This window comes from Phaseolus vulgaris, chromosome 4, assembly GCF_000499845.2.
Source record: "Phaseolus vulgaris cultivar G19833 chromosome 4, P. vulgaris v2.0, whole genome shotgun sequence".
Lineage (NCBI taxonomy): Eukaryota > Viridiplantae > Streptophyta > Magnoliopsida > Fabales > Fabaceae > Phaseolus > Phaseolus vulgaris.
Genome location: NC_023756.2, coordinates 1370038 through 1385408, shown reverse-complemented (window position 1 = coordinate 1385408; position 15371 = coordinate 1370038). Strand labels below are relative to the sequence as shown.

Genomic DNA, 15371 nt, shown 5'->3' with positions numbered 1-15371 from the left:
AGTTTTTATGTTAGGTATCACTATGTAACTTAAGATCTCAGTTAGACTAACACCTTAAGTAACAACAATCAAAATAATGTCTAATTTAGTCATTATATCAACTAATTATTATTTTTAAATTAAAATTGATTTTTATTTAATGATTTTATTTTGATTTATATATTTATTATGTGGACGGATAAGTGACAAATTTTTGTTATATTAAAGTGAAATAGTAAGATGACACGATTTTATAATAATAATAATAAATAAATTTATAAGAAATTAACTAATTATCCTCTTTCAACTTGGGTGCATAAAATATACAAGTGATAATTTACATTATCTATATTTATTATTTCTTTCACTTAAAACCAAAATAGTATGATTTCGTTGTCAAATTGAGTGCAATGGTCAAATGTGTGGTGTGGAATATTTGAGTTTGAAAGTTGATGAGTTAAGAGAAGTGGAAAAGTTTCTCCATTTTTTGTGTGGAAAAAAACAAATTAGATTATGTGTTTCAATAAAATTCTTCTTCAACACTTTTTTATAAAAGAAAAAGTAAAATAAAAAATTATAAGTTAAAAGTAATTTATGTATAAAAGTATATTTGGCTATGAATAAAATGAGTTTATGTATAAGTTAAAATTAATTTATGCTCATATTAAAAATAAGAATTTAAAAAGGTTATATAAAGATGTATTTATAAATTAACTTAAATAAGTTAATTTTAGTATATGGATAGATTTTTGTTTTCTTATGAGAAACTTTTCCAAATATATTCTAACTTAATTTATAGAAATTCTCTTAAGTTTTTTTTTTAAAAAAGAATTTATAGATAACTTGATTTTAGTTTTTTTCCTTCACTCATTTATAATTCTAACAAAATTTTTATTAATATGGGTGGGCTAATGGTATGAAAATGTCAATTACCAATGTTTTCAATGCTAATGATTACAAAATTAGACTACAATTATGAATAAAAGTATTTTTTTTTAATTCCTCAAGTAGATAGAATTAAACTTTCACCTTTACTTAGAATTCTCATGAAAAAAAAAACTTTATCCCTTTAAAGCATTAGTCTTTATAGGTTTTTGTGTTTATTTTAAAACAATAATTTTTTCAATAATATTACTAAATATAATCCCCAACTATAGTTAATAGTAACTAATACAACCATTTAAATTGAAAAAGAATATAAGAGGAGTCGAAAATTTAAAGATATTTTTTACTAAAATTTTATTCATTGAATATTTATTAATTAGTGTATTATCTAGAATAGATGGTAATATAACTCACTGAAATGTATTTTTAATTCTTATTCAAATGCGAATTTAGTTATTAGACATTGTCAATTAAAAATAATTAGTCAATAACTTTTATAGGTATTACCCATAATATAATTATTATAAAAATATTTAATTTATAGTAATAGATGGTGCTTTTTTTGTTATTTACTACTCCCTCCTATCTTTGTTATGAACATGTGGAATTTTTTGTCTTTTCTATAAGATTTTTGTATAACTTTTTTACAATTTTTTTTTCTTATTTGAGGGAATAACATCTTCCAAGACAATATAGGCTCATTCTTCATCAAATAATTATCTAAATTATTCTCATTTCACTTTTTTAAGTGATGACAAAGTGTACTTGACCCCACAAATTAGACTTATCTTCATTTATAGTCTTTATCACTTCTTACCCATCACTTGTAACATCAAATAGAAAGTGTTTATCTTCATCTGTTTTGTAGAAATATGAATAAAAAAATTAGCATACTTAATGTCTTAAAAACATAAAAAAATAATCATTATTTTCCACACAAAATAAGTAAGAAAGTTAGAAGGAGATTATATAAAAAGAGTTTACTACTGAATAGAAACCAAATTTTAAATAAGAAAATAACTAGATTTTATATTAGTTAAATTAGATACTATTTTAAAGACTAATTTTTTTTTTCTGTATTTAAGTTAGTTTATATTATTGATAAATAGTTTTTAAATTGATATCTACTAAGTTTTTAGGTACCAATTTTTAGAATTTAAATAATTGGTAACTAAAATCTTGATAGTTAATTACTTATCAATAATAGAAAATAATTTAAATATCAACATTTTTTTTAGTCTCTAAAATAGTATCTATTTTATTCAATATAACAAATAATTATTTTTATCTCTAAAATTAGTTTCTAGTTAATGATTTTCTTTTAATCACCAAATATCAAACATTTATTCATTAACATTATGCAATAATGTATTTATAATAAGAGTCACCTTAAATTAAGTGATGAATTAAAATGTAATATATATTTCATAAAACTTTTAAATAAGCATTCTCTTAGATAAAAAAAAAGATAATTTGAGCAATTTTTTTTTTATATAATTAAAGAAAATTATCTACTGAATTCTTTTGCTTGAATGCTATTCTTTGGTACTTTTGGCTTGAGTATAATAAATGAGGAGTTGTTGATTGAAAGATATTTTCTTAATAAAAATCCTAATTTTCTCTGCCAATTTTTCACTTGATCAAGAAATCCTTTGGTTATGTAATATTTTATAGAAGCTTATAACTTAAAAATTTGGGAAAAGTACTGAATTTTCATACTTCATTTTATCTCAAATATATAAAGAATACAACAATGGTGTATGATCTAGATAAAATTTGCATAAGATAATAAAATATATCTCCACTTAACAATATAATATAAGGTAGTAAAACCACTCTAAATTCATCTTCAAATTTCATTAGTTAAAATATAGTATTAAAGTACCTTACTAACCAAAGTATCTCTCATCAAAATCAATATCTTAAATTTAAAAATTAGAATAAGGTTAATTTTTCTTACCTCAGTTTTTCTTTGTAAGTTAAGAAAAAGAAGAATACTGAATAAACACTATAAGAAATTCTTCAAATCATAATCATGTCTAACTCAACCCCATAAAACCGGCGGGATCTCCAACACCCCCCCCCTCACGCTGAGAGTGATAGATAGAAGCTCGTGCGTGAGACTATATATTATGGGTGGTCCGATAGCGGGTCACACGATAGGCCCAACACAAACACTCGCTAGGATAGGCTCGAAATGGCTCTGATACCATATTACGAAGTGGACTTTAAGCCTACCTCAACCCCATAAAACCGGCTCATAGGGTTGAGGTTTGCACCCACTTATATACAATGAAAGACTCTAATCTTTAGTCGATGTGGGATCTCCAACATTATACATCCCACCATCAAGAAACTATTTCCCCTCCAATAGCCTTAACTTATGTGCACTTTCTAGAAAAATAAAGGAAGAAGAAGAAAGTTTACCACACACTACACTCCAAGTTAAAGTTGCACATTTTTTAAAATTTTTAATTGTATCCTCTGACATTCTAAACTCACTTCTCATCTTAAAACTATTTTAGTTATATTCATGAGCATAATTTTAGTCACACTTAGAACTATTAATCATAGTCTTCTTAGACTGCAATTACAAAAAAATTCATTGTTTTAAAAAGAATTAATCTAATTGAGTTTAATGTGAACGTCTTAGACTAGACGGCATGAAGGAAACGTCTATTACTATAGGTGAGCCTAATTAATCAAAGTTCAAGTTGATTCTCTGAATCAAAACAAGAATCGAAATATGAGTAAAAGAATTAGATAATAAAATCTATAATATCTCAGAAACATAACTGAAAGCAAATAATTTGAAAAAAATAAGAAGAGACATAATCTACAACAAACTAGTTAACGAAATCCAAAAGATTCATAAAGTTGGAAATGAGAATTTGAAATATATGAAACAAAGAAACCTATAAAAAGATATAAATTTCAAGGAGTTGGAAACACATTCAAAAATAGAGTTTCATAATCTTTTTAGTTTTCATATTGTTCTTTTCTTTAATTCTTTTACTTTTTTCTTCACGAAAACTAAATTTTTTTCAACTTATTCTTTTATAATTTCATAATGAATTCTAAGTTTACGTGAAATTAAAATTTTATTCTATAATATCTGTGAGAGATTGTACTAGACGATCAAGTCTTTTTGAGTTCTAATTCTTTTATTGAAATTGTTTTTAAACACATATTAATTATTCAACTCTATTATTTAATTGAAATTCTTGTTAAATTTATATTATTTTAAATAATCTCTTATTTTCTTAAGTCAAGAAGTAAAAGACTAATTACAATAATTCATAAAAATAACCTAAATATGAGTCGAATTTGAGTATTTATACATTAAAAAAACCGACTCTTATCAAGATACTTTGACAATAAAAAAATAAAAAATTATCACACAAAAGAAAATTTCAACATCAAGAATTTGTAGAGCACAAAAGTCTCAAACTTCAATGTCGCCTTTGCATTATAAACTTAGATTTTTTTTTTTATGATATTATTGTTCTTTAGTCTACCATAGAATTTTCCTTTATCATCATCAACAACAAAAATTTCCATTCCCACTTGCTAATCCACTTTTCATTCATTTTCACTTTTTTAGTCACTTTCGATGAGTTAATAGTATATTTCTTTGTCATTATCTACAATGTCAATTATCAACTATTTGGTTTTAATGGAAAAAAATGCACACACACATGCACTTCTATTTAGTGTTGCTCTAATTCTTTTTTTAATAACATTGTAAACTTTTCATTCATGTAATAATATTCTTATTGAACATGGATTTTGATGCTTCATTTTGTAATATATGTTTAATTAAGTATGTTTTGGTCTACTAAAAATCATTTAAAGACTAAAATAACTTTTTTTATAACTATTTTTAGTTCCTATGAAATGAAATAATTTTAAAAGAAAATCATTAAATAGAAATCAATTTTAGAGACAAAAAATAATTAGTTGTTATAATGACTAAATTATATACTAAGTTAGAGATTAAAAAAATTATTGATATTTAATTTATATTATTAATAAATAATTTTTAAATTAGTATCTAATCAGTTACTTATGATTTTTAAAGTTGGTACCAATGTTTTAGAGAATTAAAATTAGAAAAATAGAGAGAAGATAGAGAAAAAAAGAATAGAGTTTTAAAAAATTATAGTTTATTAAAATAAAATCTAAATAAATAAAATTTATATTTATATATTATTTTTATTTTAATAATAAAATATTTAAGTCATTAGTGTTCACATTCTAAAAATATTTTTTAGGTATTTACGCTAATAATCACAACTTTAATTAGAAAACTAAAATTTTAAAAATAAAATAAAAAAAACCTCAATTTATACATGTCATAACTACTCATTTTAAAATATATTAATAAATAATATTTACTCTTACTTATTCTTTCTTAATTTGATTTTCTACGTAAGGAAACAAATTCGATATTAAATAAAGTTTAACAAAATTATCATTAACAATGACCAGTTAGGTTCTTATCCAAAATTGAAAAAGTCAAAATATAAAGTATTTAAGTAAGAGATAGTTTCTACATTTTAAAAAAAGAATAGTTTTATGAAATAAAGACATGTCCAAAACAAAACAAAATAAGAATAATTAAGTAAGCTTTAATTTTCACTGGCAGTGTGGTAGCTTTGCACGTGATTTGATTCCTTTCCTATTCATTCTCAACCAACTATCATAATAATTTATAAAAACCCATAAATTCATTTTTTAACTTTTAATAACCTTCTATTCAATTAAACACTATATCAATAATAACAATAATATATAACCACTCAACTAATATTTGTATTGTTCGAATATGTAAATATGGTCTCACATAAATCGTATCGGACGATAACATTTACAACATAATATAAATGTAATAAAGAGGTAGTTATAACTGGAGTTGCATGAGTCAATGACACGTTCTGAAATATGCGGGTAAATATCTCAAAGTAACAATAATTCAAAAGATACACTCTCATGATTTCAGGGAACCACTATATGAACCGATTATCCAGTCCACACAGGAACTCATAAGTCAACCTATAAATAAAACTTCTGAAGGGGGAAAAGATAAGTTTTTCATATTCTACTACAACACCCAAAAATACTAGCATTGACTTGAGCGTCGAAATACAATCGCAAGTACCCGACCGGACCGGTGGAGCATACGCAACGAGAGGAAGAACTTCAAATAACTAGAATACCACATACACGTTAGCAAATTGTGTACCTAGTGGACAAGTATCACCTTAGCCCCATCATCCACACAGGTACAGTAACGAAACATCGATCTTCAAAGTAGACAATTGACAAATATCTCATAATTTTATTTCAGTTATAATTTTATTTACGTAACTAAACTTATCACGGCTAGAAAATCATTAAATAAATATTAATTTTAGAAACAAAAAATAATTAATTTTTATATGAATTAAATTAGATACTATTTTAGAGACTAAAAAAATTATTAGTACTTAAATTAGTTTCTATTATTGATAAATAGTTTCTAAATTAGTATTTAATATTAATATTTAATTTAAATTATTAGTATTTAAATTAGTTAATACGACAATTAATTATATTTTATTTTTAGAATTAATTTTTATTTAATAATTTTTTTAGTGTATATTATTCTTTACATATAAGTTTTAACACAAAATTCATTCTTGAGATTAATATATATGATTATTGTACCTACTTTTGTAAAGTTGTTCTAACAAAGTTGAAAGCAAAAGGGATTTTTTACTCACAAAAGGTTGAAACACATGGCCCCATTTTTTATGTTCCATGTCCATAACATGGCATCTTCAATTTGTTTAAATATAATAAAATATTATTATATTTGCTTTTGGAGATTCTTTAGTTGAATCCACAACCAAAAGTAAAAGCCCAGTTTACCATACACACCCTCAAAGACAAATCTGAAGTTAAAAAATGGTTTAGTATTTCAGGGTTTAAAAAAAAATCATATATTAAAAAAACAATATATAAATAATCTATACCTATTAATAATAATTGTAATTTTATTATTATTATTATTATCTCTATTTTAATAGGATTTTCTCAAATATAAAATTTGATGTGAAGAAGTATTTGATCTCATCAACACTGAAACTTGTTAAATATTATTAAAATATTATATTTTGACTAAGATGTTTTGTTATATCTCATTATAAAAAAGAGAACGTGATTGACATTATTTAGAAGATTGACCGTCAAAGGATTCCACTGTTGCAATAAGTAAATAAATATTAAAAGTTTAACAAAGTCATTGTTTTCTTTTTATAAAAACTCTTATATTAAATTTTACTATCAAACTTGAAAATTCAAATAAAATATTTATAAATTAAAAAAATTATAATTAGAAAATAAATAATTCATTTTGTAAAAAATCACTATCTCTTTAAAATAATTTTCTAGATCTATGACTTAACAACTCATTCTTTTCAAAATCTAAATCTGTCACAGTGAAGCCAATAAAGATATATACTGTTTAAACATTATTTTGAATTACTGAAAATTTTGTGTAATAAGTTTTGAATCATAACATTTCAATTAGCAAAATATACAGTTTTTTTTTTTACATAAATCTCTTTATATTATTATTATGATTGTGGTGATGGTGACGGTGATGGTGATGTAAAATATTCACATAAAATTTAACGTTATTATATCGGGAAACTTTTCAAATTTTAATTCTAATCAAACTCTTTGATTAGTTTCTTTACAAAATTTAATATTTTTTAATAAAATTACATATAAAATTAAAATAATAAAAGATTTTGGAATAGTTTAAATCTTAAATATCAATTTAAAAACTATTTATCTATAATAAAAATTAATTTAAATATTAATAATTTTTTAGTCTGTAAAATAATATTATAATAATTAATTATTTTTAATATATAGAAATAGTTTTTATTTAATAATTTTTAATAGTGATATAAATTATTTTAATTTTTTTATGTATATATATATATATATAAATTTAAAGAGTTATTGTTGGTGCAGTGGTACATTGGTGTGGGTAGGTATAAACTCTGCACGTGATTTCATCACTTTCCATACTCGTCCTTCAATCTGTTTACCAGAATTATTAAGAAGATGAAAATGAAAGAAAGAGACATATTTAACCAATTTCTTCTTCTTCTTTTCTTTCTTTGCAAAACCCAAAACACTTCATAATAATATATATTAGGGTTAGGATCCAAACATATGAAAATAGATTATTTTAGTTTATAAAATAATATTTAATTTAATCAATATATAATCAATAAAGTAATTCATTATTTTAGTTTTTTAAAATTATTTTTTATTTAATAATTTTTTTTAGTCGGTTAATATGTTAATGGCAAAGTTTAACAACAAATTTTAGAACTATTATGTCAACAATTTGATAACTGGACTAAAATAACAATTTAACAAATATATACATTAACATTTTTATAAAGATGAAAACTACATTTGTATAAGCAAAAAAAGAAAAAGTAACTTTAAACCTAATAATATTATAAGCAAGCACTCCCTATTAGCTCTATATGATCATCACCTATCTATACAAATTTGATGCTAATGCTACATGATTAGGACTAATTAGAACCTATTTTTTTTACATTATCTACATGTTTTACTTTCACTATGTTTATGTTTTGCTTTGAGAATTTAGTACATTACAAAAAAAATTATTAAATAAAATTAATTTTAGAAATTAAAAATAATTAGTTACTATATTAATTAAATTAGATATTATTTTATATACTAAAAAAATTATTAGTTTCTATTATTAATAAATAATTTATAAATTGATATTTAATTAGTTATCAAAATTTTTTCTACTAAATTTATAATCTAAATAATTAACAATCTACTTGAAATAGATGCAATTTATAATTTTTTTTTTTATATTTCCTTTCACTTTACAACAACAAAAATGAGGTAAGATGTTACCCTTAAGAAAAAAATCACTAAATGACCTAAAATATTATACTGTTTTTTTTTTCTTTCACTTTCTTTATTTTTTTTCCATTTTTTCCCCCAAAGGAAGCATATACTAAAAAAGAAATAAATGTGTATTGACTAAAAAAAACTTTCACTTTTCCATAGTCTTTGTTAACTGGTTTTCTACTTTTTTCTTAGTGTTTGGTTTATAATATTAATTATTGAAAAAAATGGAGGATGATGTGTTATAGTCTTTACCTAAAGGCTCATTAATATATATATATATATATATATATATAAGAATATTTTAATTATATACTTATAATGATTAAAATTTAATGAAAGAAATATAAATAATCAAAAGTCGCTAACTACACCAATAAATATTATAATAAGCGTTAAAAATGCCCTAATACACTTTTAGTTGAAAAATATTAAAAAAAGAAAGTCTTCTTTGTGCACTAAAATGGAAAAGTAAAGTAACAAAATCCAATAAAAACACGAGGGCTTATGTGTGATCTTCCTCGTTTCTTCTTTTTAGTTTCTCAATTTCTTCTTCCTTTCCTTTGAATCTATCAACTTTCACAACTTTTACTTTTAATCTTTTTATATTATTATTCTTATTTATTATTCACTAAAACAAAACTATTAAATAAAAATTAATTTTAAAAATAAAAAATAATTAATTACTATATTATGGGTGATCTGATAGCGGCCCGATAACGGGTGGTCTGATAAACCCAACAAATACTCGTTTGGATAAATTCGAAATGGTTCTAATAACATGTTAAAAAGTGGATTTTAAGCCTAACTCAACCTTATAAAATTGACTCATGAAGTTGAGGTTTGCACCTATTTATATACAAAGAAAGACTTTAATATCTAGTCGACGTGGGATCTACTTAAATAACAATTAATTATTTTTAATCGCTAAAATTTATTTTTATTTTATAATTTTTTTATTGGTGATTATTATTATTATTATCATTATTTTATTTGATGGATACCCACCTAGTTGGACTTTGACGGTAAAGTAGCACAACCAAGCCTCTCACTTGACCCTTTTGGACTAAACCATCTATAAATTCTCATTTCATTTCCACCATTTTCACTTCCATCAACCACCATAACCCTAAAACCATCTTCATCTTCAACAAATTCCTTTCACTTTTTTCGTCTTAGATTTCACATTAACCCCTACAACCTTATATTATATTTCATCATACACTTTGGTATAAACATAATGGGAGTTATGTGCACATGGGAGAGCAAGAAGATGGAGATGGAGGCCTTCTGCCGGAAGTTGGTGGCGGCTGCCGGAAAAGCCGATGAAGGTGGAAGAAACCACCACTTTGTTTGTTCTCATGATGAAGATGTTGATGAAAAAGGGTCATTGTTATGTGTGACAAGTGGTGTTTCTTATGTTGGACTTGCTTTGGTCAACCATCTCTTGCAATTAGGTTACTCTCTTAGGATCACAGTTGACAACCCAGGTAAATTTTTCATCAACTTTCATTTCCTTTCCTCTGAAAACTTTGATTCAACCATGAACTCTTGTTCAATCCAATCAAAAATTCAGAAAAAAATGCTTCTTTTCTCTTATGAAGGTTAATGGAATAAGCTAAAAAGAAGAAGAAGCTTATGATAAGATCATGATTAGGTGTATATGTGTTGGTTCTTTCTTAAATTATTATTTTTTTAATAATTATCTGTCATTATTATTAAAAAGTTTTAATTTTTACATTAAATTTAAATTTTGAAACTGAAATTTTTAACTGGGTAGTTGTGATAGGATCAGGGGAAGGAGAAGAGATTCAGAAAATATAATCTTTGCAAAAAATTTCAACACATAATTTGTATTTATCAAACTTTTGATAGGAAAAACTTTTTATTTATTGATTATTCTCTGTTCAATTAACTCTAAATAGATAGTTTCCTAAGTCTGTTTTTTTTCCTTAATTATTTGTTTTTTTTTTATTAAATTTGAGTTATTCAAACTTGTTGCGTGGAGAATGATTTAATGTGTTTGTTTCCGTACAAATTTGTGAGATAGAAAAGTGTGCATAGTTGCCAATTTGATGTCCACACATCATTCAATGATAAGATGAAGAAATATTCAAATTTTTCTATGATTGTGAAATACGTTTTCTATTAAAATTTTAATGTAAAAAGTTGTTTAAAATTTTGATTTGCTTGTATATAATTTTTTTTATTAAATATAAAGAAAAAAAATTGTATTTGGGTATCAAATGTTATAACGAATTTATGTATAAATTATTTATATATTTTTTAAATACAAAACATATTGGTTAGTGTATTCATTTTGAAAGAACAAATTCAATATTTAATAATAAACAAAGTTTTCAAGAGTAGTTGCTATATAATTTTATTTTATATATTGAAAATGTCAACTTTTTTTTTTTATATGTTTATGATTGTTCGTAATATGGCCACGTTGATTAGTCTAGTGTGCAAATTTTGAATAAGGAATAAGTCATATATGCCAAAAGACCACACTCAATATAATAATAATAGTAATAATAATATTATTATTATTATTGAACTTAGATTTTTGTTTTAAGCTATAATAAAAAAAATTGACCGATTTTAATCTCATTTTTTTGTTAACAGTTTTTTATATTTTTTATCATTAATAGTGCTTTCATTATGAGTTTGACAAGATAATTATGTGTAATTATTTATAAATTTTATTTTTAATCCATTATTAACTGATGTGAAGTCATCAACTAGTTTAAATAAATTAAAAACTAATTTATAAAAAGTTTAAATAGAATTGGTCCATCATATTTCCATATAATAAGACAAATCGCTGACTTTTTTTTTTCTATTGCTATCATATAATTAATTTTAACCAGAAAATGAAAAAAAATGAAAATATTTAAAAACTAGTAATATATTTAAATTTGTTTGCTTGAATTTTTTTTCTACTATGTTGGTTTATTTTAATTATTATATGGATTCAATGTCTTTATATTGGTATTTTATTTATTGTGGCGTAATAAAAGATATCGTGTATGCTCACAAACCAAAGAGTGCTGCAAGAAGTTATGAAACAAAATAACACGTTCTTTTTCCTTCATTAATTTATGGGGAAAGTTATATTTATATAATTGGAGTTTAATTAAAAAAATGGTCCTACTAATAAATAATTTTCTGTACTATGTAACCTTTATTAAATTATACAATAATATAATTTGGTATACGTCATATCTAAATTAATCATGAAGAAGATTACAGAGTAAAGAAATGAATTAATCATGAAGTTGGAGAAGGAAAAAAATCAAAATAACATTTTAAAGGAAAAGAAAAGACAATTTAAATACTAAATAAAAACAATTTTTTTAATTCAAACTCAATTATTAATTCAACATTAGGTTTAGATTTGTCCTGTAATAAATGATTTACCTCTTACTATGAAGTTCAGACACTTCTCTTAAATAACGTGTCGGTGTCGGATACTCATATCGGACACATACACTCGCGTGATACTTGTAAGACAAGTATTTATGAAATGTCTAATTCAAAAAGTATTAGTTGAATTTTTGAAATTCTAGTACGATTCTAACATAATTTTAAAAAGGAAAAATACATTAATTTTCTAAAGACTCAAAACTTATTGTATAAATTTTTATTATGATTATAAAAATAAAAAACAAATCCTTTTGAACCAATCATGAAAAATATTTTTCTACTCTAAAAATAATCTGGAACATACTTGTGCACATAAATATTTATAATTTATAATTATATAATATATAAATTTGTATTCCCGTGTCTTACATTTTAGAGATTATATGCATTTTTGTGTCCATATCTTACATTTTAGAGATTATACGCATTTTCGTTTCTATAGTATTAGGGTCCGAATACATAAACCTCATATTAAGTCATATTAAGTAGAAAACAGCAAAAACAACCAAGATTACAATAAAATTAATTGCAACATTAATTAGCATTAATAATGATAGAGAAAGGGAGTGAGATAGAATTGAGATTTATTCTGTTGTTAAGTGAATGGTGAAGATGAAGGTGGTAGTTATGATGGGTGGTTGAATTTGCAGAGGAAATGGAGAAAGTGAAGGAAATTGAGAAAAGTGGAGAAGGAAAGTTAGAAGCAATAATGGCAAAGCTAACTGACATTGATGGGTTGCAGAAAGCATTTGAGGGCTGTCGTGGAGTCTTTCACACCTCTGCATTCACAGACCCTGCAGGTCTTTCTGGATACACAGTAAGAACACTTTTTCTATACTAATGTTTCTACATTTATCTTAATTAGTAGGGTTCATTAGTGTAGCAAAAGATGATTTTTTTTATATATATATATTTTGATTAATTAAATTATCTCTAATTTCTTTCCCTTCTGAATGTGACACCTGACCTACCTGGAATGGCCACAAACCTGTCTCAATGACAGATAACTGGATGAACAACTTAGTGGAGAAAAGTGTTGCAACACTAATTTGAAATGACATTGTATTTATATATTGAAGCAACATTCAGAAAAGTTTGTGAATCACAATAAGCTACATTGATTATTAACAATTGTTGTGTAGTATCTAAGCAACTGTTTGTGTCTGATTTCTAGAAATCCATGGCTGAGATTGAAGTCAGGGTTGCTGAGAATGTGATGGAAGCATGTGCAAGAACTGCTTCAATAAAAAAATGTGTATTCACTTCCTCACTAGCAGCTTGTGTGTGGCAAGACAATGCAGAATCAGACGTCACCCCAGTTATTAATCATACCTCTTGGAGCAGTGAATCATTCTGCATAGAAAAGAAGGTAAACTTTGCACAATTTTTTTTATATAAAACTTACAATTTGACATCTTATTTAGACTAAAACCTCAAATAACAAATCATCTGTAAAAAGTATTGTTAAAAAAAACAATGATTGCACCTTATTAGTGTTGTTTTCTTAGTTTTTTCTGAATATGTATGGCAGCTTTGGTATGCACTGGGAAAGATGAGAGCAGAGAAGGCGGCTTGGAGAATAGCTAATGAGAAGGGTTTAAAGCTCACTACCATTTGCCCAGCTTTGATCACAGGTCCTCAGTTTTGTCACAGGAATCCAACAGCAACAATTGCTTACCTCAAAGGTGCTACTATTGACTAAAATAAGTGATCCTGTTTCTTGCACAATTTGCTATGAGTATACAAGGGAAAACTGTGTTTTGTTGGTGCTTATATTGTTAAACTGATTGAGAAAAACTGAATTTTATCAAATTGAAAATGCAGAAACCATGAGCAGAATAACAATAACATAACATGTTCAAAAGTTCATCGTGGTTTGCAAAATAGAATCTAAATACTTTACAATTGCTAATGCAGGTGGTCAAGAAATGTACTCTCTTGGTCTGCTAGCAACAGTGGATGTAACAAAATTGGCTGAAGCTCATGCAAGTGTGTTGAAGGCAATGAACAACAATGCTTCTGGTAGATACATTTGCTTTGATAAAGTGATAGATTCCCAAATTGGGGCAGAGAATTTGGCCAAAGAGATTGGAGTGCCCAAGGAAAAGATTTGTGGAGAAGCATCAAAAAGTTCCGTACAAAGATTTGAACTATCTAATGAGAAGTTATGCAGACTCATGTCAAGGCCACTGAGGTGTTACAGTGAATATCAGATGAAATGATGTGATTATGTTTGCTGGAAAAGTTTGTTGGTTTATTTATTTGTTTATGGTGTTCCTTAGGCATATATAATTAGATGAGAAAATAGATGAGGCATGTTACATAGTGTAATCAGTAATTAGCAATGTTTGTATTCATTTATGGTTTGATTATAATATATAATATATAATTCTATTCAACTGTATACCAAATCATGCAAATTTTCTGACTTTTAACCATAATAATAACATTTGAAAACTGTTAATAATGCTTTGATGAATAGTTAATAATATTAGTTTCCAATCTGAAGTAACTAACATCTTCATACAAGTAACTAAAATCAACATGCTGAGGTAAGTTTGAAGTGTCAGCTAAAACATAACATGTTAGAAGTGAAAGGTTACAACAGTTGAATTGTTAGCAGTTTCAAAGGTAAGGTAGGATTTATGTTTTTCTCAAGACTTTGAGGTTGGTAGGTCCTATATTGCACCAGAAAAGAAAAATGATGGATTATGAAGATGAAAATTAGGTATACAACATATCTAAATTGATTGCAATACACTTCCAAAGTCAATATATATATATATATATATATATATATATATATATATATCATTTGCTTCACTACAATATAAATGGTGAATGTAGTGCCTTAATTGTGATTTGCTAATACTTTAGTTTCTAAAAACAATGAAATTAAAGAATAAAAATGAAGGGTTAATCTAGATTAATCAAATTACAATTTTATAAAATCTTTTGTGAAATTGTGTTAAATCTTTTACTAAATAGAAAATAAATCAAAAAAATTATGTTGTCACATAACAATCACATAAACATACATACAATAGTAAATTAATTTAAATCAAAACATTTAACACATGATATATAATATATTCAGTATCATTCAAATTATGTTGTCATAT

At 24.7% G+C, this 15371-nt stretch overlaps 1 protein-coding gene across 1 annotated transcript; it reads left to right on the top strand.

Annotated features, from left to right (window-relative positions):
• The first annotated feature begins 9841 nt into the window (after nucleotides 1-9841).
• On the top strand, nucleotides 9842-14653 carry LOC137836731 (cinnamoyl-CoA reductase-like SNL6). Its single transcript, XM_068645434.1, has 5 exons — nucleotides 9842-10310; nucleotides 12900-13066; nucleotides 13424-13618; nucleotides 13781-13934; nucleotides 14167-14653. The coding sequence occupies exons 1-5, from the start codon at nucleotides 10061-10063 to the stop codon at nucleotides 14469-14471; spliced, it is 1071 nt and encodes a 356-aa protein (XP_068501535.1). The 5' UTR covers nucleotides 9842-10060; the 3' UTR covers nucleotides 14472-14653.
• Nucleotides 14654-15371: the final 718 nt, after the last annotated feature.